The sequence below is a fragment of the Lithobates pipiens genome, unplaced genomic scaffold (assembly GCF_037356315.1).
Source record: "Lithobates pipiens isolate NorthernLeopardFrog02 unplaced genomic scaffold, aLitPip1_a1.2 Scaffold_28, whole genome shotgun sequence".
NCBI lineage: Eukaryota > Metazoa > Chordata > Amphibia > Anura > Ranidae > Lithobates > Lithobates pipiens.
This window is the reverse complement of record NW_027507789.1, coordinates 39644337-39665106: the sequence shown is the minus strand read 5'-3', so window position 1 is coordinate 39665106 and position 20770 is coordinate 39644337. Positions and strand designations below refer to the sequence as shown.

Here is a 20770-nt window from a genome sequence, read left to right as displayed (position 1 = left end):
GCTTTAATAAATAAACCCCATAGTCTTTAAAAGGAGACATATAGAACTTTTAAGAGTAAAGTCTTATAGTAGAACATGCACATCTAAAAGAAGCATCTTCTGGATCACCGCTCTGATCCTGGTTTTACCTTGTTGTTAAGGGCGGACTTCTCTGATTTTGGGACAAGGTCCAGCCCAAATGCTATGATTGTGTCTTGGTAAAAAATAGGACCGGGTGGAAACGTACTGTCCATTTTTTTTTACTAGCCCCGAAGTCAATTAACCTTCACTAACAAAGTAAAACACGTTTCAGAAAGGCGCAGAAAGGTGTTTTCAGGCAGTGATGGCGAACCTTGGTACCCCAGATGTTTTGGAACTACATTTCCTATGATGCTCATGCACTCTGCAGTGTAGTTGAGCATCATAGGAACTGTAGTTCCAAAACATCTGGAGTGCCAAGGTTCATCATCGCTGTTTTAGGGTTTATGCATATGGCCCCAAAAAATACAGCATTTGTATGAGTAAACTTTTTTTTTTTTAAGGGTTTGAATGCAGGTTATTGTTTTCTATGGACCTTTGCACAGTGCTGCATAAAGATCAGTACACTTGCTGTGCATTTAAATCTATATACAGTAATACCTTGGTTTGAGAGCGTTTTGCAAGACAAGCTAAATTTTTCAATAAATTTTGTCTTGATATACAAGTAGCCTCATGTCCCAACTGAGAATAAAAGAGAAGAGAGGCGCCTCTAAGTGTAGCAATACGGTTACAATTAATGAAGGTACAATATTTCGAAACTCACATGATTGATGATTAAAACAGGCAAATCTAAGTATGCAGGCATCCGGGGTAAAGATGTCCACATAGACCGTCCTCCTTAAAGTCACTGGCGTCGTCCCTTTCATGCTGCATTTCACGAGCGGTTCAAGCCTCGCTTTCAGATCACTCTACTGCAGGGTAGTCTTCCCAGTCACGGTTGCAGACAAATTTACCCTAGATGCCTGCATACTTAGATGTGGCTCTTTTAATCAATGATGTGAGTTTCTAAATGTTTTACCTTCATTAAAAAGGTAACCATATTGCTGCGCCTCTCCTTTTTTATACTCTCTAGCTGCTGCTGGATTTTGCTTCTAATCCCCTTGTGGAGGCTTCCTTTTGTGGATGGACATTTTATGGTTACACAACTTATCACATTGGTATAATCTCTTTATATGGACTATAAACTAAAGGACTTATGAATAAATGAATGGTTATGGAACTAAACGCCTGGGAAATTCGCTTTGATATACAAGTATGCTTCTGGTAAGTGGCAGGGCCATTTAGGCTGTATGCATGGAAACACTGCTCAAATGTTACAGGTGTACAATGTACAGGGCGCTTTTCATGCAGGATCCTGCAACCAGCTTGTGCTAGCAAGATCCGGCATACAAATTTCTGTATTTTCAACACGACCATGTGCATGTACCCTAAAAGCCAAGTTCACCTTAGGATAGAAAATATAACACGTTCCAGCTCCTGCTTCCCCTCCCTGTGACAGCGGGCAGGGGATCCTCTCTCCACACACACTGTCACAACAAACAGGGCAGCTATGCGGGGCTCCGCTCACACAGCCCCATCATTTATTCACAGTCTTGTGAATAAATGAACTACAAGTACTGTTGGCCACCGCAGCCAAAAGGTTTGTACTGTAATTCTCAACGAACTGCAAGGGTGCTGGAGAGCAATTCTGTACTTCATCAACCGCTTAAGGAATGCCCCACGTACATTTACTGCGGCGGCGTACCTTTAGCGCAAGATCACACACCCGTACGCGATTCTAGTCTTTGGCCCCCGCTCCCACTGATTGGACACAGCGGGAGCCAATCAGCGTATCAGGCGGCCGCAATGGCTGCTAGGAACTCAGCGATCCTTTGTAGAGAGGCAGAACAGCAGACTGCCTATATAAACAAGGCAGACTGCTGCTCTGCCAGAAAGGAAAATGTTGATCTCATGGATTTCTCTTTTGCTTTAGTCAAAGCACTCCCCCTACATTTAGAAAGCACACATAGGGAACACATCTAACCCTCTGATCACCCCTGATGTTAACCCCTTCCCTGCCAGTGTCATTTATACAGTGCCAGTGCATTGTTTTAGCACTGATCACTGTATTGGTGTCACTGGTCCTCAAAAAGTGTCGCTTAGTGTCCAATTTGTCTGCCGCAATGTTGCAGTCCCACAAAAAAAAAAAAAAACGCTGATCGCTACCATTACTAGTAAAAAAAAAAAAAAGTTAAAAAGTCCCTAAATCTTTCCCATAGTTTGTAGACGCTATACCTTTTGTGCAAACCAATCAATATACGCTTATTGGGATTTTTTACCAAAAACATGTAGCAGAATACATATTGGCCTAAATTTATGAAGAAATTTGATTTTGTTTTGTTTTTTTTATTGGAAATGTTTTATAACAGAAAGTAAAATAAATATTTTTTTTTCTCAAACTTTTTTTTTGTTTGTAGCGCAAAAAATAAAAAAAAAGGTGATCAAATACCACCAAAAGAAAGCTCTATTTGTGGGAAACAAAAAGGACATGAATTTTATTTGGGTACAGTGTCGCACGACTGCGCAATTGTCAGTCTACCATGCTGTGGATCTTTCTCAACTTTATTTCCACTGTTGGCCAGAACATCACTTCCCCCCCCTCATTACAGTGTAAGGAGCATATAATACCATTGAGACACGAACACCAAGGATATTTTTTACTTATTTTGGATTCCTAAGTAAACTGATTATTACACACACATAATTATATTATATATATATATATATATATATATATATATATATATATATATATATACACACACACACACACACACATACATATACACACTTTTTCACTAGTCCACGTAGCATGCAGAGTTACCATAACGCTGTTGTGTTTACATCTCTGCTATGAGAGATACACGTTAGCTGTCTATATATGAGAAGTGGTGGAAAACTGAAACGCTGGTGGTCCGTGTTGATAACTTGAGCCATGGGTAACCCGGTGGCTATTTATATCCTCAAACACCGTTGACTGCCTATAACTTGGGGTCTCTACCTCTGTTAAGAGGATTAGGACTGTATTTGGTGGAGGAGAAAAGGGATTCATTTGGAAGATTGGGGCACTTGCGTTTCAGCGGATTCATTTTTATGCCACGTTTCTTGGATTTGCACTATTTGGACTGAATCACTCTATATGGTGTTTATATCGCTCTATATGCTCTAGCTTTGTATGTATACTGATCATGCCTGAAGTTACATAGTTTAAAGGGATAGCACATTGATTTATATTTTACAGGGAGGCCTTTCATTGAGAGATGAGGTCAGGGTCATTTTTTTCACATTTTAGTGACTGCAATATACCTGGCCAGTTAGGAAAGCAAGAATATCTCCATCCATGTCACTTTGATGGATCTTCATCACCGTCTGCACTGTAGACTTCAAGTAATCTGGAACAGGGCTGGTGAAAAAGAAATTGTATATAGAGAGCAGATTGGAATATATAATACAAATTAATAGACTCTTTATGATAGAAAGGAGGGAAAAAAGATCCTGACCTTTGAGTATAGAAAATATCCACAGGGAACGTCCTTCCTTCCACTGTGAGGATGGCACACGTGTCTCTGTTGGGATCATTGGTGTCATTCTGATTGAAGAATGCCTTGAATTTCTGTATGAGGGGTGTAAATTTCCTTTAGCAAAAATTACAGGGTCACAACTTATATCTCATATTATTGTGGTTTCCCCAAGAAAGTAAATACATATACTCGCAATGCAAAAGGTACTCTTGAAGCTAGGTTCACACTTGTGCGATCACAGACATTGCATGTGATTCGCACGGCAGTGCAGATCACGTGCAATGTGAATTTAACCATACAAACTGTATGGCCGAAATTGAATCGCATTTGCACCAAAATGGTGCAGGACCCCTTTTTGGTCCACACTGGAATGGGATCGCATGGATGTTCACACTCATGCGATCCAATTCCTGCACCATTTGACAGGTCGCACTGCGATCTGTGAACCTATCTGTGGGTGTCATTAACATTACATTGATACCCCCAGCAGTTCGCAGATGTTAGTGTCAACCAGTGCACGATTCGGGTGCAACGCGGAGCCGGCACTGAATCACAGGATTTCCCGCATCGCACCTGTGTGCACCAGGACTTAAACTTCTATGAGTTTTTCACGCTAAACAATGGTTACTCACGGAGTCTGTGTATGTTTAAAGCAATACTGTAGATAAAAAGAAAAAACACTTTAAATAACACTAATAATAATAACACTAATAATAATAATAAATAATAAACTATCCTGCTGCCAGGACCTTTGATCTCTTGCAGAGCTACAGCCACTGACAGAAGGTTTAGCATTTGATGCTTTTATGGTCCCACTTGCTGGCCACTACATCATGACTATGTCACTAAGATACAGAAGTGGCACAAAGGCCAGCCAGTGGAACCAGTGTGTGGCTGGGGATACAGCCATCTGATACACCCACACATTATGGATGCTCAAGATTCTGCCTACGATCTCAAGTATAATCAAAGGTAAACTTTTTTTTTTTTTTTGGATAAGAGTAAGAGAGGGTTTATAACCCCTCCTAGATTTTGTTTTTCTCCATCTGTGTCCCATTGTAGAGATTTCCCTTCACTTCCTGTCCTATAGCCAAACAGGAAGTGAGAGGAAATCCCTGCAAATTAACCACTTGCCTATCAGCCGCCATTGTTACAGCCTGTGTTACATCAGAGGTGGGCGGAGTCACCCACACGTCATTGGGGAAGCCAGGCTTCCCCACTTGCGTCAGAGGAGGGTGGGGTCAGGTGACGGATGGCCCCGCCCTCCTCATAAGAAACGTCAGGCTACCGGGATCCCCGCAGTGTCTCCGCCAGTGGAGACAGAGGATGGATGGACTGCGCTGCGCTGGACAGAGAGATCACCCGTCACTGGATCAGATCAGCCATCGCTGGACCCCAGAGAGATGATCATCCAATCGCTGGATAGCAAGAGTGGATTACCACCGCTGGAATCTTTTTTTTTTTTTTTTTTTTTTTTTAATAAAGGACTTTTTCAAAAGTGTGTGTCTTTTTTAACATTCTTTTACACTTTCTTTGTGAAATGGTAGGGGTACTTTTGTACCCCCTTACCATTTCAAACAAGGGGGGGCCGGGATCTGGGGGTCCCCTTGTTAAAAGGGGGCTTCCAGATTCTGATAAGCCCCCCGTCCGCAGACCCCCACAACCACCGGCCAGGGTTGTGGGGATGAGGCCCTTGTCCTCATCAACATGGGGATATGGTGCTTTGAGGGGGTCACAGACCCCCAAAGCATCCTCCCTATGTTGAGGGCATGTGGCCTGGTACGGTCCGGGGGGGGGGGCGCTCTCTCGCCCCCCCCCCCCCTCTTTTCCTGCAGCCTGCCAGGTTGCATGCTTGGATAAAAGGGTCTGGTATGGATTTTAGGGGGAACTCCACACTTTTTTTTTTTATTTGGCGTGGAGTTCCCCTTAAAATCCATACCAGACCTGACGGGCCTGGTAATTGAATTTGGGGGAATCCCACGCTTTTTTTTTATCAATGACTTGTCTCTGTATTACGGGAGCCGACAACTCATCATAGCCGCGAGTGATTTTAAATGACTTTTTTTCCTGCAGAAATTAAACTTTGTGCAGGGACAGTTCTAAGCACGGGAAACATGGGCTCCTTTACAGGCATACTAATATATATTATATATATATATATATATATATATATATATATATAAATATAAAATATATTACACTTTTATTGTTTCACTTTAAGCATTATTAAAATCACTGCTCCCGAAAAAAACAGCAGTTTTTAAAACTTTTTTTTTGCATTGATACATGTCCCCTGGGGCAGGACCCAGGTCCCCAAACATTTTCTTAGGACAATAACTTGCATATTAGACTTGTACAGGGTGTTCCACGGCTTTTCGAATTTGCCACGAAAACCCCAAATTGTTCACTGTTCGCTGAACAGGCGAACAGGCAATGTTCGAGTCTAACTGGACGCTCATCCCTAGTTGTCACCTGTTTCTGTGGTGGAGTGGTAGGAGGCTACATAGTGGCCACTGGACACCAGAAAGTTGGCCCACCTAGTTGTTTGTGATACCTGCGGGTACCGAGTACCCTGAGAACTGTAGGGGCACTGCTCCTCACTTTGCCATCATGAGATTGAACAGCTGTTTGCTACCCAACCAAGCTGGAATATCGGTGCTCACAGAGACTATCTCATGTTTTGCTCTTTAATGTGATTGACATGCATGCAATGTTCTGATCAGTTGTGCTCCGCAGCTGGACGGGGCTGATGCACTGCATCCCTTCCCCACTATAGACCAGGGTTGTTTTATTTTATTTTATTTAGTTTTCTATTTTTTACTATTTACCTGGCATGTGGCTGGGGGCCGTGACAACTCCTCCACAAAGGCTGTTTAACACTCTGTCTTGTGCTATTTTAGTTCATGTAGTGCCTTGTGTGTACTATCTCTTATTGGGTTCTAGTTTCAGTTTATAGCTATCTATTTGCACACTTAGGCATAACTGGCCAGATCAATGACCTTTCACTTATCCTATAGGTCCCATATCCTTGGTACATTAGGGGGTTCTTGGCGATTCCTCTCCTTCACTGTTGAGGTCCCAGTCTATCCTGTTAATATATGGCTTCACCTGGCGGCACGTCTCCCACTGCTTTAAAGAGTCAGTCTTCCACTTCCAACCCATAGTCCGCACTTAAGTGCGTTAAACTCTTTACAGCCAACTTTAGATCCCCCAGCACACTTTCCTTGGGGACCCCCAGGTCATCAGAATGTCCCCGATACAAGATTTCCCCTCCATTACATTTCTGAGGACAATCAAAAATGTGCGATTTTTTTTTTTTTACTTTCACTTTCAGAAACAATGGTAAACAGGACAAATAGAGAGGGTGAATCTCCATAACAGGGGCACAGACAGCAATAAAAACTGACAAGTGTTCTAATCCATCTCCACTCTATCCAAAACAAGTAGTAATACTTGGAATCTCCAAAAGAGAAAATATCTGAGGCACAGCCAATATTATTAAGAGAGTGCATTATATTGCTGAGTGCCAGTTGGCTCAGTGACAGATTGCAATTCAAGCACAATCTTACAAACAGCTCAAGAAAAACATTCATGCCAGCCAACATGTTCCTAGGAATGGTTTCCAGATCTGTCAATCTACAGCAGCCTTTCTCAACCTTCTCATCACAGAGGAACCCTTGAAATAGTTCTCTGGTCTCAAGGAACCCCTGCTAAAAATTAGAAATCTACAAATCATGATACATTAGTGTGATGGTCAGTGGGAAGAATGGTCCTTACACTTGTGGTCATTGTGAAGAATTACCTCCTTACAGATAATTAAAAAGATCAATGGTGTCGGTGGGAAATTATCAGAGAGGCAAAAATTGCCCAATGCTGAAGGAACCCCTAGCAACTTCTGGAAGAACCCTAAGGTTCCACGGAACCCTGGTTGAGAATCACTGATCTACAGAATAATCAATATCAATAAATGGCGACAATGATGTCTGGTAAGGGGATCATCACATACAGTGGAGGAGCAGTTCTCAGAGATCTGCACAATCTCCCCAGAATTGATGCATCAATATATGAGGAATAAACAAGGCTGCAAAACTGTGTAAGGCTACTGGAACTCCATGTGAAAAGGTAAATTCCAGAACTGAAATAAGACAAAGTTTATAAGGTTACCTCTGCATCAAGTGTTGCTGAAGCCACGATCAGCCTCAAATCTCCTCTTTTCTTCTGAACCTGCAGATGTGAGAAACAGGAAACTGGGGTGATGCATCTGACTGATGTATGACAGACAACAGAATGACTTTAAACACTTCTACAGGTTACCTGTTTAAAGTTACAGAGGAGGTCTTGCCCAAGAATTATTGCTCTCGCTCTAACGATCATAGCGATACCTTACATGTGTGGTTTAAACACTTTGCATTTGTGGGCGTGACTTATGTACGTGTTTGCTTCTGCGCGCGAGCACGGAGGGATGGGGCGCTTTAAAATTATTATTTTTTTATTTTTTTATTTTTATTTTTTAACACTGTCTTTCATTTTTGTATTTCTGTTCACTTTTATTGATGTCACAAGGAATGTAAACATCCCTTGTGACATGCTGCTTTTAATTAAAGGGACAGTGTAAAAATAAAATAAATAAAGGAAAAAAAATACTCGTAAAAACAAAAAACAAACAAAATACTGATGTAAAATGTAATAAATGCTTTAAAGAGAGTGTCACCTTACTCATGAAGGGCAAAGTGTCAGTGTCTCTGCAAAGAGCACCCCATACCCCCTATATATCAATCCTACCAACACTCCCCTGAAGCTTTTTCCTCCTAGGCAGCAATACCTGGCACTTTTACGTATGGAGGAATATGCGACCTTCTCCCCACTGACAGTACTTGGCTCTAGCAGCCAATTGCTAGCCTCACTGTCAGATGACCAAGGAAGTGATCTCTTGGGTCACTGTCACACCAACCATTACAGTGTCTGCAGGAGGAGGGGGGGGGTGAGGGAGCGCTGGTTAGGCGAGTATAGGGGAGTCGGAGCAGGGCCCTTTGAAGAGACACTATCGCATTACTCGGCATGGGCTAGGTCACAGGCTTTAATATTGTTGAAAAACTAACCTTTTTCAGGAGGCCAATAGCGATGTCTGTATAGAGAGTGCGTTCATGAGCTTCATCTAACATCAGCACGCTGTATTGTGGAAGATAGAGACAGATTAGGTTTCAGAAACGTGGATAGTTTATCTTTTGTTCCACAGCACTGTAAGCTCCTGATACCGTATGCTCAACTCAATGACCTCTGGTCATTAGAAGGTTATTAGTAAGGATGAGCTCAGGCGTGTTCACACAGCCCACGTGCAGAGCCCACCAGGAAGTCAGCACTGCGCTGCGCAAATCACAGGCAGTAAGACATTGTCCCGATACGCGGCTGCAGAGATTGGGACAATGTCTCACTGCCTGTGATTAGCGCAGCGCAGACTTCCTGGCGGGCTCTGCACGTGGGCTGTGTGAACACGCCTGAGCTCATCCTTACTAATAACCTTCTAATGACCAGAGGTCATTGAGTTGAGCATACGGTATCAGGAGCTTACAGTGCTGTGTTCAGAACGAGGTGACATAAAAAACACGTATGATGGGACTATAAAGAGGCCAGTAGCCAATAGCTTTTGTCTCGTAATTTATTCTGAGCATGTGTGCCACTGTGTGCGTCGGAATTGTCTACACACAATCGGAATTTAAAGGATTGGCTTTTGTTGTCTGAAAATTTTAGATCCAGCTCTCAAACTTTGTGTGTCAGAAATTCCAATGGAAAAAGTCAGATTTTCCGACAACACAGTCCAATCGCACATTTTCCGTTGGAAAGTCCGACCGTGTGTACAGGGCATTAGAAGTAAAAAAACATGTTTGTGTTTTTTTATATCTATACATAAATGTTTTGCCTTTAATTTCTAATTTTAAAACTGAACAGGTTGTTTTACAAGGTAAGGGGTTTACATACAGCGGATATAAAAATTCTACACACCCTGTTAAAATGTCAGGTTTCTGTGATGTAAAAAACAAAATGAGACAAAGTTAAATCATTTCAAAACTTTTTCCACCTTTAATGTGACCTATTAACTGTAGAACTCAGTTGAAAAAACAACGGAAATCTTTTAGGTGGAGGGAAGTAAAAAAATAAAAATAAAATAATAATAATAATAATAATATGGCTGCATAAGTGTGAACCCCCTTTAACTAATACTTTTTTGAATCACCTTTTGATGTTATTACAGCACTCAGTCTTTTTGAGTCCATCAGCCTGCCACCTCTTGACTTGGCAAAATTTGCCCACTCTTCCTTGCAAAAACACTCCAAATATGTCAGATTGCGAGGGCATCTCCTGTGCACAGCCCTCTTCCGATCACCCCACAGATTTTCAATCGGATTCAGGTGTGAGCTCTGGCTGGGCCACTCCACAACTTTAAACCCTTCTTCCGGTGAAGCCATTCCTTTGTTGATTTTCGATGTATGCGTCGTTCCTCCTTATGTTCAGCTCACTAGCAGAAGCATGAAGGTTTTGTGCCAATATTGGTTCTAGTATTTGGAACTGTTCATAATTCCCTCTACCTTGACTAAGGCCCCTGTTCCAGCTGAAGAAAAACAGCTTCAAAGCATGATGCTGCCACCACCATGCTTCACAGTGGGTATGGTGTTTTTGTGATGTGCAGTGTTATTTCTGCTCCAAACATATGTTTTTAGAATTATGGCAAAAATTAATCCTTGGTTTCATCAGACCAGAACACATTTTCCCACATGCTTTTGGGAGACTTCAGATGTGTTTTTGCAAAATTTAGCAAGGCTTGGATGTTTTTCTTGGTAAAAAAAAAAGGCTTCCGTCTTGCCACTCTACCCCATAGCCCAGACATATGAAGAATACGGGAGATTGTTGTCACAGGTACCACTCAGCCAGTACTTGCTAGATATTCCTGCAGCTCCTTTAATGTTGCTATCAGACTTTTGGCAGCCTCCCTGACCAGCTTTATTCTCGTCCTTTTCATCAATTTTAGAGGGATGTCCAGTTCTTGGTAATGTCACTGTTGTGCCTTATTTTCTCCACTTGATGATTATTGTCTTCCATGGTATATCCAACGCCTTGGAAATTCTTTTTTACCCTTCTCCTTACCGATACCTTTTAACAATGAGATCCTCTGATGCTTTGGAAGCTCTCTGCGGACCATGGCTTTTGCGGTAGGATGCGACTATAAAAATGTCAGGAAAGACCTACTGGAACAGCTGAACTTTATTTGGGGTTAATCAGAGGCACTTTAAATGATGGCAGCTGTATACCGACTAATATTTAACATGAGTTTGAATGTGTTTGCCTTATTCTGAACACAGCTACATCCTCAGTTATAAGAGGGTGTGCACACATATGCAACCACGTTATTATTATTATTATTTTTTTTTTACTTCTCCCCCCCTAAAAGATTTCAGTTTGTTTTTCAATTGAGTTGTACAGTTTATAGGTCACATTAAAAAGGTGAAAAAATCTCAGAAATGATTTCTCTTTGTCTAATTTTTCACATAACCCTGACATTTCAACAGGGGCGTGTAGACTTTATATCCACTGTATACTTTACCCATATACAGAATACAACATTTTCCACTATAGAGGTCATTAAGGCACCCCAATACATTGAAGAACATACAAATGACCATGATCTCCAAAGGCCATCCCAATGATATACAAACATAGAAGATATGGAGATGTAGAGTATCATTGGTAGCTTAATTTCCCTCCAGACATATGGCTGACTGCAGGGATGTCTGCAAAGCACATGGGGATGCACTGCAACGTTATATGTGTGAGTGTGTGTATATGTGTGGTATATGTGTGTGTATATGTGTGTGTATATGTGTGTGTGTATGTATGTGTGTGTGTATGTATGTGTGTGTGTGTATGTATGTGTGTGTGTATGTATGTGTGTGTGTATGTATGTGTGTGTGTATGTATGTGTGTGTGTATGTGTGTGTGTGTATGTGTGTGTGTGTGTATGTGTGTGTGTGTGTATGTGTGTGTGTGTGTATGTGTGTGTGTGTGTGTGTGTGTGTGTATGTGTGTGTGTGTATGTGTGTGTGTGTGTGTGTGTGTATGTGTGTGTGTATGTGTGTGTGTATGTGTGTGTGTATGTGTGTGTGTATGTGTGTGTGTATGTGTGTGTGTATGTGTGTGTGTATGTGTGTGTGTATGTGTGTGTGTATGTGTATGTGTGTGTATGTGTGTGTTTGATCACATCTGAAATATTCGTTAATAGACTGCCTGATACAGACCGATCTTTCATGTCTATAGCTCCAATGTGAGCTACCCTGTTTCCCCGAAAATAAGACCTAGCGTGATTGTCGGTGATGACTGCAATATGAGCCCTACTCCCCAAATAAGCCCTAGTTAAAGTCCTTGTAGGTCTTATTTTCGGGGAAACAGGGTAGGGCTTATTTGGGTGGTAGGGCTTATATTGCAGCCATCACCGACAATCACGCTAGGTCTTATTTTCAGGGAAAAAGGGTATATGCTTCAGCTATAAAATTAGTGGTCAGATTCCTAAATATTCACCTCTCCCACATTTCTAAAAGGTTGCCAGTGTGTTTCCACATAGCACTGTGGCAAAGGGACAGCCTATGTGCAAACATACACAATATCTACCTGTATCTGGTGAGCAATGGATCAGACATCATTTCTCGGACAAGCATGCCATCTGTCAGAAACTATAAAAAGACAATAAAATAGTCCAATAAAGATAAACACATTACATAACAAACACAAATGTCGGGGAAAAACAGCACAAAATAATTCTCAGTAAAAAGCAGCTCCAGATACACAGCCGTTTGCTGAACATGACAGTAAAGAACAAGAAACTCCGACAACCAGATTGCACATTTTCTTCAGTTCAGTGCAGTCTGTAGACTAAAAGGTGTTGGGCTACTATTGGTTATTCTTCTCTGTATGTTGCATGCAGTAATGATTCCCTATTATAAATCATATTGTGTATGGCTGTATTTATCTATGGGTAGCACAATGGCGTAGTAGCTGGCTCTTAAAGGAGAAGAACAGACAAAGCTTGTTTGGCTGTACTTCTCCTGTGAGTCATGGGAGTGCAGTTCATTCAGCACTCCTGTGACAGTTTTCAGCAGACAGCGGGCTGAAGCCTGCTGTCAGCTGACATCACAGAGCCGGTCTGATGCTGCATCCACCTAGATAAGTATGAATCTGCAAAAAAAACAAAAACACACATACTTCCTTTAAACCTTGCATCACTGGAATCCTTGGTTCAGTTCTCCATCAGGACACTATGGGGTTGGTTTACTGAAGGCAAATAGACTGTGCACTTTGTAAGTGAAGTTGCACTCATTTTCCCCAGAGTTTGGTGAATGTGTCGAAGCTTCACTTTATAAAGAGGGGGCACACAGGATACCTTTGCTGCCATTGTTCCATTGCTGGGTGTCCAGTGCATGCCTGTACCTTTAAAGAGAGGTGGGCTTCCTGGTTCATTACTGGGTTTCGGCACAAAAAAAAAAAAAAAAAAAAAAAAGAGAGAGAGAGGTGGGTTCCCTCCAGGCATACCTGTCCTTAATCTGTTCATTATTATATATGTGCTTCTATTAAGGAGATTCTTAAAAATTATAGTTAGCACTGCCGTACACTGGGGTGCTGCAGATTACGCATGTATTTGCAAAATGTGTGCAAACGAAATCCCTTAGTTTTAAAGTGAACTATTAGACAGGATAATTCGGTTTGTTGTAGGCTGGCAAGTGAACTGGGAATTTTTGTTTGTTGTTTTTTTACTTTAAAAATAATACCAAATCAGGTGCAAGGGGGAAATAACACAGCATTTTTGCTTGCACATGATTGCATGATTAAAGCCAGCAGAGCTTTGCCACATTTACTAAGCTCTGGGGAAAATAAGTGCAACTACACTTGCAAAGTACACAGTCTAATTGTGTTTAGTAAATCAAAAAAATAAATAAAAATAAATAGGCTACTGTCTAAAATGGGCCTTCGTATGTGTGCACAAAATAGTTATGCATGTGTTTTATCACATTCTGCTTGTTGGTTCCAAGTCAATGGGAAGAGTTTAGGAAAGAGCTTACAACCTACCTCGTAAAAAACGTGCCAAGATAATGATATAGAAAAAAGCCCTTAGTCATAGTAGACATGGTGCCCAGAGGGCTGCCCCATAGAATCACTGAGAGTCGGATATGACTAAATGGATGTGACACACATTTATCTGTATCTGCCCATAATATCCTCTGAGAGCCGATGTAAGGTTATAATGATGCAGCTGTGAGTCAATGCATTTAGAAGGTTTTAGCAATCACTGACACTGTCATCTATGCTGGACTCACCGCATATAGAGCAACACTGGATATTGTGTTGATGAGCACAAACATTAATAAGAATAACCTCTGAGATGGAAGGAGCTATGAGCTGCAAGACTGATATGACAAACAAAGTATCTCACAAAAGTGAGTGCACCCCTCACATTTTTGTAAATTTATTATCATCTCTTTTTCTGTGACAACACTGAAGAAATTACACTTTGCTACAATGTAAAGTAGTGAGTGTACAGCTTGTATAACAGTGTAAATTTGCTGTCCCCTCAAAATAACAACACGCAGTCATTAATGTCTAAACTGCTGGCAACAAAAGTGAATACACCCCTAAGTGAAAATGTCCAAATTGGGCCCCAATTAGCCATTTTCCCTTCCTGGTGTCATGTGACTTGTTCGTGTTACAAGGTCTCCGGTGTGAATAGGGAGCAGGTGTGTTAAATTTGGTGTTTAACTCTCTCATACTGGTCACTGGAAGTTCACCATGGCACCTCATGGTAAAGAACTCTCTGAGGATCTGGAAAAAAGAATTTTAGGTTTAACAGGACAGGTTTCATTCAGAACAGGCCTCACCATGGTTTACCAAAGAAGTTGAGTGCACGTGCTCAGCATCATATCCAGTTGTCTTTGGGAAATAGATGTATGAGTGCTGCCAGCATTACTGCATAGGTTGAAGGGGTGGGGATCAGCCCATCAGTGCTCAGACTATACGCCGCACGCTGCATCAAATTGGTCTGTATAGGTGTCGTCCCAGAAGGAAGCCTCTTCTAAAGATGATGCACAAGAAAGCCTGCAAACAGTTTGCTGAAGACAAGTAGACTAAGGACATGGATTACTGTAACCATGTCCTGTGGTCTGATGAGACCAAGATAAACTTATTTTGTTCAGATGGTGTCAAGCGTGTGTGGTGGCAACCAGGTGAGGAGTACAAAGACAGTCAAGCATGGTGATGGAAGTGTCATGGTCTGGGGCTACATGAGTGCTGCTGGCACTGAGGAGCTACAGTTCATTGAGGGAACCATGAATTCCAACATGTACTGTGACATACTGAAGCAGAGTATGATCCCCTCCCTTTGGAGACTGGGCCGCAGGGCAGTATTCCAACATGATAATGACCCCAAACACACCTCCAAGGCGACCACTGCCTTGTTAAAGAAGCTGAGGGTAAAGGTGATGGACTGGCCAAGCATGTCTCCAGACCTAAACCCTATTGAGAATCTGTGGGGCATCCTCAAACGGGAGGTGGAGGTGCGCAAGGTCTCTAACATTCACCAGGTTTGTGATGTCATCATAGAGGAGGGGAAGAGGACTCCAGCAGCAACCTGTGAAGCTCTGGTGAACTCCATGCCCAAGAGGGTTAAGGCAGTTCTGGAAAATAATGGTGGCCACACAAAATATTGACACTTTGGGCCCAATTTGGACATTTTCACTTAGGGGTGTACTCACTTTTGTTGCCAGTGGTTTAGACATTAATGTCTGTGTGTTGAGTTATTTTGAGGGGACAGCAAATTTACACACAAATTTATACAAGCTGTACACTCACTACTTTACATTGTAGCAAAGTGATATTTATTCAGTGCCGCCACATGAAAAGATATAAAATATATACAAAAATGTGAGGGGTGTACTCACTTTTGTGAGCTACTGTATAACACCAGGCATAAGTAATTTGCAATCTCACCTTGATACGTGTAGCCTGAGGGTCAGTACAGTCATCAAAGCGTATGCAGTAGCCAACTTCGTGTCCCAGCAAAGCTCCTCGCTCCTCTGCCACCCGCCCTGCCACCTGTTACAACACAACACACTTACTGACATTTGGGAACAGACAACTTTTGCAATAATCTCTACATCATCTTTTGTATGAATTTGGAGTTGGATTGAGAAATTAGTCATATTTATTCATAAGGGACAGTTCATCCAGTACAAATTTCAGACAAAGGTGTTTTGTTTTTTTGTCCTTGGAAGAACCAACTGGTTTACAACATTTCAAGAACTTCGTTTTTGTTTTGGGGTTTTATTCAAGATGTGCAAAGAGAGATCACACAAACACTCGTAGGTAAAATAAAACTATATAAAACATCGAATTAACCACTTCAGCTCCGGAAGGCCCCCCTTCATGACCAGGCCATTTTTTGCTATGCGGCACAGCACTAGTTTAACTGACAATTTTGTGATCATGCAACGCTGTATCCTAACAAAATGTATAACATTTCACACAAATAGAGCTTTCTTTTTTTGGTGGTATTTGATCACCTCTTTTTTTTTTTTATTATTATATAAAACAAAAAAGGCCAACAATTTTGGAGAGAAAAAAAATATATATAATAATAATAATATATTATATATATATATATATATATATATATATATATATATATATATATATATATATATATATATATATATATATTTTTTTTTTTTTTTTTTATGGGACCAGTTTTAAAGCAGAAATTATATATATATATATATATATATATATATATATATATATATATATATATATATATATATATATATATATATATATTTAAATTTATAGCTATAGATTATATAGATTTATAGATCTATATTAATAGATTTTTTTACTTTCTGCTTTAAAAACGGGTCCCATTAAAAAAAAAAAAAATCAAGTCTTAATAAATTTTGGCCAAAATGTATTCTGCTTTGGTAAAAAAAAAAAAAAAATCCCAATAAGTGTATATTGATTGGTTTGTGTGAAAGTTATAGCGTCTACAAACTATGGGATAAAATACTGGAATTATTTTTTATACTAGTAATCAGCTGCAATCAGCGACTTATAACAGGACTGCAATAATGCGGTGGTCAACCTGACACTGACTGACACTGGGGGGAACTAACTGCCACTGACAGCAGTTACATTATTACAGTAACCAGTGCTAATAAAATGCACGGTATTAATGACACTGAGCAGGACGGGGTTAACATCTAGGCCGATCAAGGGTTTAAACACGTGCCTAAACAGTGTTTGTGTGTGTACTGTGTGCTGATTTTACTGGGGATCTAGTGGTTTTGATTCCATGCTTAGCAAACAATAAGATCCCCTGTCACTGAACACAGCTCTGTGTTGTTTACACTCACAGATCTGTTTTCGGTGAATCTCAGAGCCGATCACCGGTGCTAGTGGTCAATCATTGGCCGGGACCCGGGGATCCGCATGTGCTACGATAAATCACAACACAGCCGGGCCAGTGGGCGCGGATCATGTACTATGTATGTGATCCAGCGCAGGGAGGCCGCTCTGTCACCGTATAAGTTTTACTGACGGCAAGCGGTAACGATAAATAAAGTCGGGACTGGGAAACTGGTCAGAGTTGAAGGAAAGATGATGGTACTAAATAAAAGGATAATGTTGCCACAGTGTGTGATTTGAGGCTAGGATGGAGGTTCACCTTCCAGCAAGACAATGACCCCAAACACACTGCTAAAGCAACACTTGAGTGGTTTAAGGGGAAACATGTAAATGTGTTGGAATGGCCTAGTCAAAGCCCAGACCTCAATCCAATAGAAAATCTGTGGCCAGACTTAAAGATTACTGTTCATCCAACTTGAAGGATCTGGAGCAGTTTTGCAAGGAGGAGTGGGCAAAAATCTCAGTGGTAAGATTTGGCAAGCTCATAGAGACGTATCCAAAGTGACTTGGAGCTGTGATAGCCACAAAAGGTGGCTCTACAAAGTATTGACCTTAGTGGGGTGAATAGTTGTGCACATTGACCTTTTCTGTTATTTTGTCCTATTTTTTGCTTTGCTTCACAATAAAAAAAAAATTTAAAAAAATCCCCATGTTCTGTAAATTAAATGATGCAAATCCTAAAACAATCCATGTTAATTTCAGGTTGTGAGGCAACAAAACACGAAAAATTGCAAGGGGGTGAATACTTTTGCAAGGCACCACTGGATGAGCTCAGGCGTGTTCACATGGTCAACGTTCAGAGTCTGCCAGGAATTCGCTGCAGCGCTAATCACAGGCAGTGAGACATTGCCCGATCATCAGCTGCACATCGGGGCAATGTCTCACTGCCTGTGATTAGCGCAGCGCTGCACTGACTTCCTGGCGGGCTCTGCATGTGGTCCAGGCCAACACGTCAGAGCTCATCCTTACACCTGATAGCAGATCAATTTTTTATTAAAGCGGGAGTCCGCCGGGACTCCGCATTTTTTTTTTTTTTTTTAAAGCCAGCAGCTACAAATACTGCAGCTGCTGACTTTTAAAATAGTGACACTTACCTGTCCAGCGCGCCCGTGATGTCGGCACCCGAAGCCGATCTCTCGATCGTCTCTCGGGTGCTGCCGCCGCCATCTTGGGTATGGGAATCAGGAAGTGGAGCCTTTTGGCTTCATTTCCTGGTTCCCTACTGCGCATGCGCGAGTCGCTCTGCGCGATAAGGATGGACCCGCTGCCTCTGGGATCTGTGTGTTTCCCAGCAGGCAGCGGGGGACTTTCGGAAAGGGGCGTAATCTACGCCCCTTTCTGCAGAGAGCTATCCCGGAAGTGGGTGCAGATACCTGTACTGTACAGGTACCTGCACCCCCCTCCCCCCTGAAAGGTGGCAATTGTGGCGCCGGAGGGGGGGAGGGTTCCGATGAGCGGAAGGTCCACTTTAGGGTGGACCTCCGCTTTAAAGTGTCACCATCAATGAAACATGTACAAATGCACATCCTTCAAGGATACGTCCACCTTTGGGAACACGTTACACCACCTGTTTTTAGTAATATATTTCTACTCCTGCAGCCTCTCACCAATTCTCCCCCCCCCCCCCCCCCCCATTGTGACAGTGATTGGGGATCTTCTCCCTGCACCTGCTGTCCCAATTTGAAAAGAACATGGCCCTGCAAAGCTCCACCCACACAGCTGGGCCATTCATTCACAGAGATCTGTGAATACTTATTTGAGCATTAACAGAAAACTGCCAAATGTAATATTTATAACAAATTCAATACAAAACCTGGAACAAAAAAAAAAAAAAAAAAAAAAAAAAAAAAAACTTTGGTTAAATTGTAATATACATTTCTATCTGGCTTACCGAAACTGCAGCCACCCTCCGGGGTTGTGTTACTCCAACTACTTTCCCTTCTGCTGTCCACCCAGCTTCTGCAAGGTACTGTATAAGAGGAAAAAAAAGAAAGAAAAAAAAAGATACATTTTACAAAAGGGAGTATTTGTGGGCCTAAAGATAAAGTGAAGTACCTGTGTAAGAAGCTTCAGATGGAAGCTGCAATTACCTTCCTCCGGACTGTATGTCTCATGTCAGCTTCCTGCCCAGAATGTAGTAAACACCAGGGCTGCAATGTCTGACCCTTTCTGATCCTGGTGCTGCCAGGATGCTTCCAGCCAGCACCACCTACTGATGTGTTCAGGGCTTAATTATAGATATTTTATTCTGCTTTATGGTCCTTTCACCCTGATCAATTTTTTGGTGAAAAAAAAAAAAAGGGGGGGGGGGGGTGGAAGAAAAATGCATCCCTTTAAATCCTATGGAACCCTTCATACCTGTTATTTGCGTTTCTTAATCACTTCCATACCGCTGAATGTCATATGACGTCCTGGGCTTTCAGTGGGGATCATTCAGATATAATTAGTTTCAGCCAGTGATTCCCTGCACCATTAAAACAATCATAGTGGCTGTTCAGCCACTTGATCGTTTTTACAGGTGACAGGAGGCCCCCACGCTTCTACCGACGGTCGGCGAGCCGGGGGAAGGAAGTTAGCCATAGAGCAAATCAAGGGCCATATGGTCCCGATAGTCTCTATGACTCTCACAGGTTATCATGTCACGTCAGGGCCGGCAGAAGTAAACAATGCTGGGGACTCGGCTGGAAAGCCTGAGATTGTTTTTTTTTTTTTTTGATCTCTCCATAAAGAGGACCTGTCATGCACTATTCCTATTACAAGGGATGTTTACATTCTTTGTAAAAGCAATAAAAGTGATTCTTTTTTTATTTTATTTTATTTTTTTTAAAAGGGAAAGTGTAAAAAAAAAAAAAAAAAAAAAATAATAGAAAATTTAAGCGCCCCCCGTGTGCGCACAAACAGAAGTGAACGCATACGTAGGTCGCGTACGCATATGTAAACGACGTTCAAAGCACACACATGAGATATCACCACAAACGTTAGAACAAGAGCAATAATTCTAGCCCTAGACCCCCTCTGTAACTCTAAACGGGTAACCTGTAAACATTTTTAAAGCGTCACCTATGTAGATTTTTAAGTACCGAAGTTTGGCTCCATTCCATGAGTGTGCGCAATTTTAAAAGGTATCCATTTACTCGGCGTAACATCATCTGTCACATTATACAAAAGAATTGGACTAACTTTACTGTTGTGCTTTACATATACACTCACCGGCCACTTTATTAGGTACACCTTGCTAGTACCAGCTTGGACCCTTTTGCCTTCAGTACTGCTTCAATTCTTCGTGGCATAGATTCAACAAGGTGTTGGAAACATTCCTGAGAGATTTTGGTCCATAGTGACATGGTAGCATCACGCAGTTGCTGCAGATTTGACGGCTACACATCCATGATGCAGATCTTCCATTCCACCACATCCCAAAGGTGCTCTACTGGATGAGATCTGGTGACTGTGGAGGCCATTGTAGGACAGCGATGTTCTAGAAACCAGTGGTGAGATGATTGGCGCTTTGTGACATGGTGCATTATCCTGCTGGAAGGAGCCATCAGAAGATGGGGACACTGTAGTCATAAAGGGATGGACATGGTCAGCAACAATACTCAGGTAGGCCTTGGTGTTTAAATGATGTTCAATTGGTACTAAGGGGTCCAAAGTGTTCCAAGAAAATATCCCCCACACCATTACACCACCAGCCTGAA

At 41.7% G+C, this 20770-nt stretch overlaps 1 protein-coding gene across 2 annotated transcripts in view; it reads right to left on the bottom strand.

Moving 5' to 3' along the window:
• The window catches only part of DHX35 (DEAH-box helicase 35), a 66458-nt gene that overhangs the window by 32123 nt on the left and 13565 nt on the right, over window positions 1-20770 (bottom strand). For both annotated transcript variants that reach the window (XR_013263494.1, XM_077459124.1), the window contains exons 4-10: window positions 18964-19041; window positions 15603-15707; window positions 12237-12298; window positions 8678-8747; window positions 7743-7802; window positions 3558-3670; window positions 3364-3460 (exon numbers count right to left, since the gene is read on the bottom strand). Coding sequence is in view for 1 of the 2 variants with exons in the window: in XM_077459124.1 (XP_077315250.1) it covers window positions 3364-3460; window positions 3558-3670; window positions 7743-7802; window positions 8678-8747; window positions 12237-12298; window positions 15603-15707; window positions 18964-19041 (585 nt within the window). In the remaining variant the exon portion in view is untranslated. The remainder of the gene's footprint in view (window positions 1-3363; window positions 3461-3557; window positions 3671-7742; window positions 7803-8677; window positions 8748-12236; window positions 12299-15602; window positions 15708-18963; window positions 19042-20770) is intronic.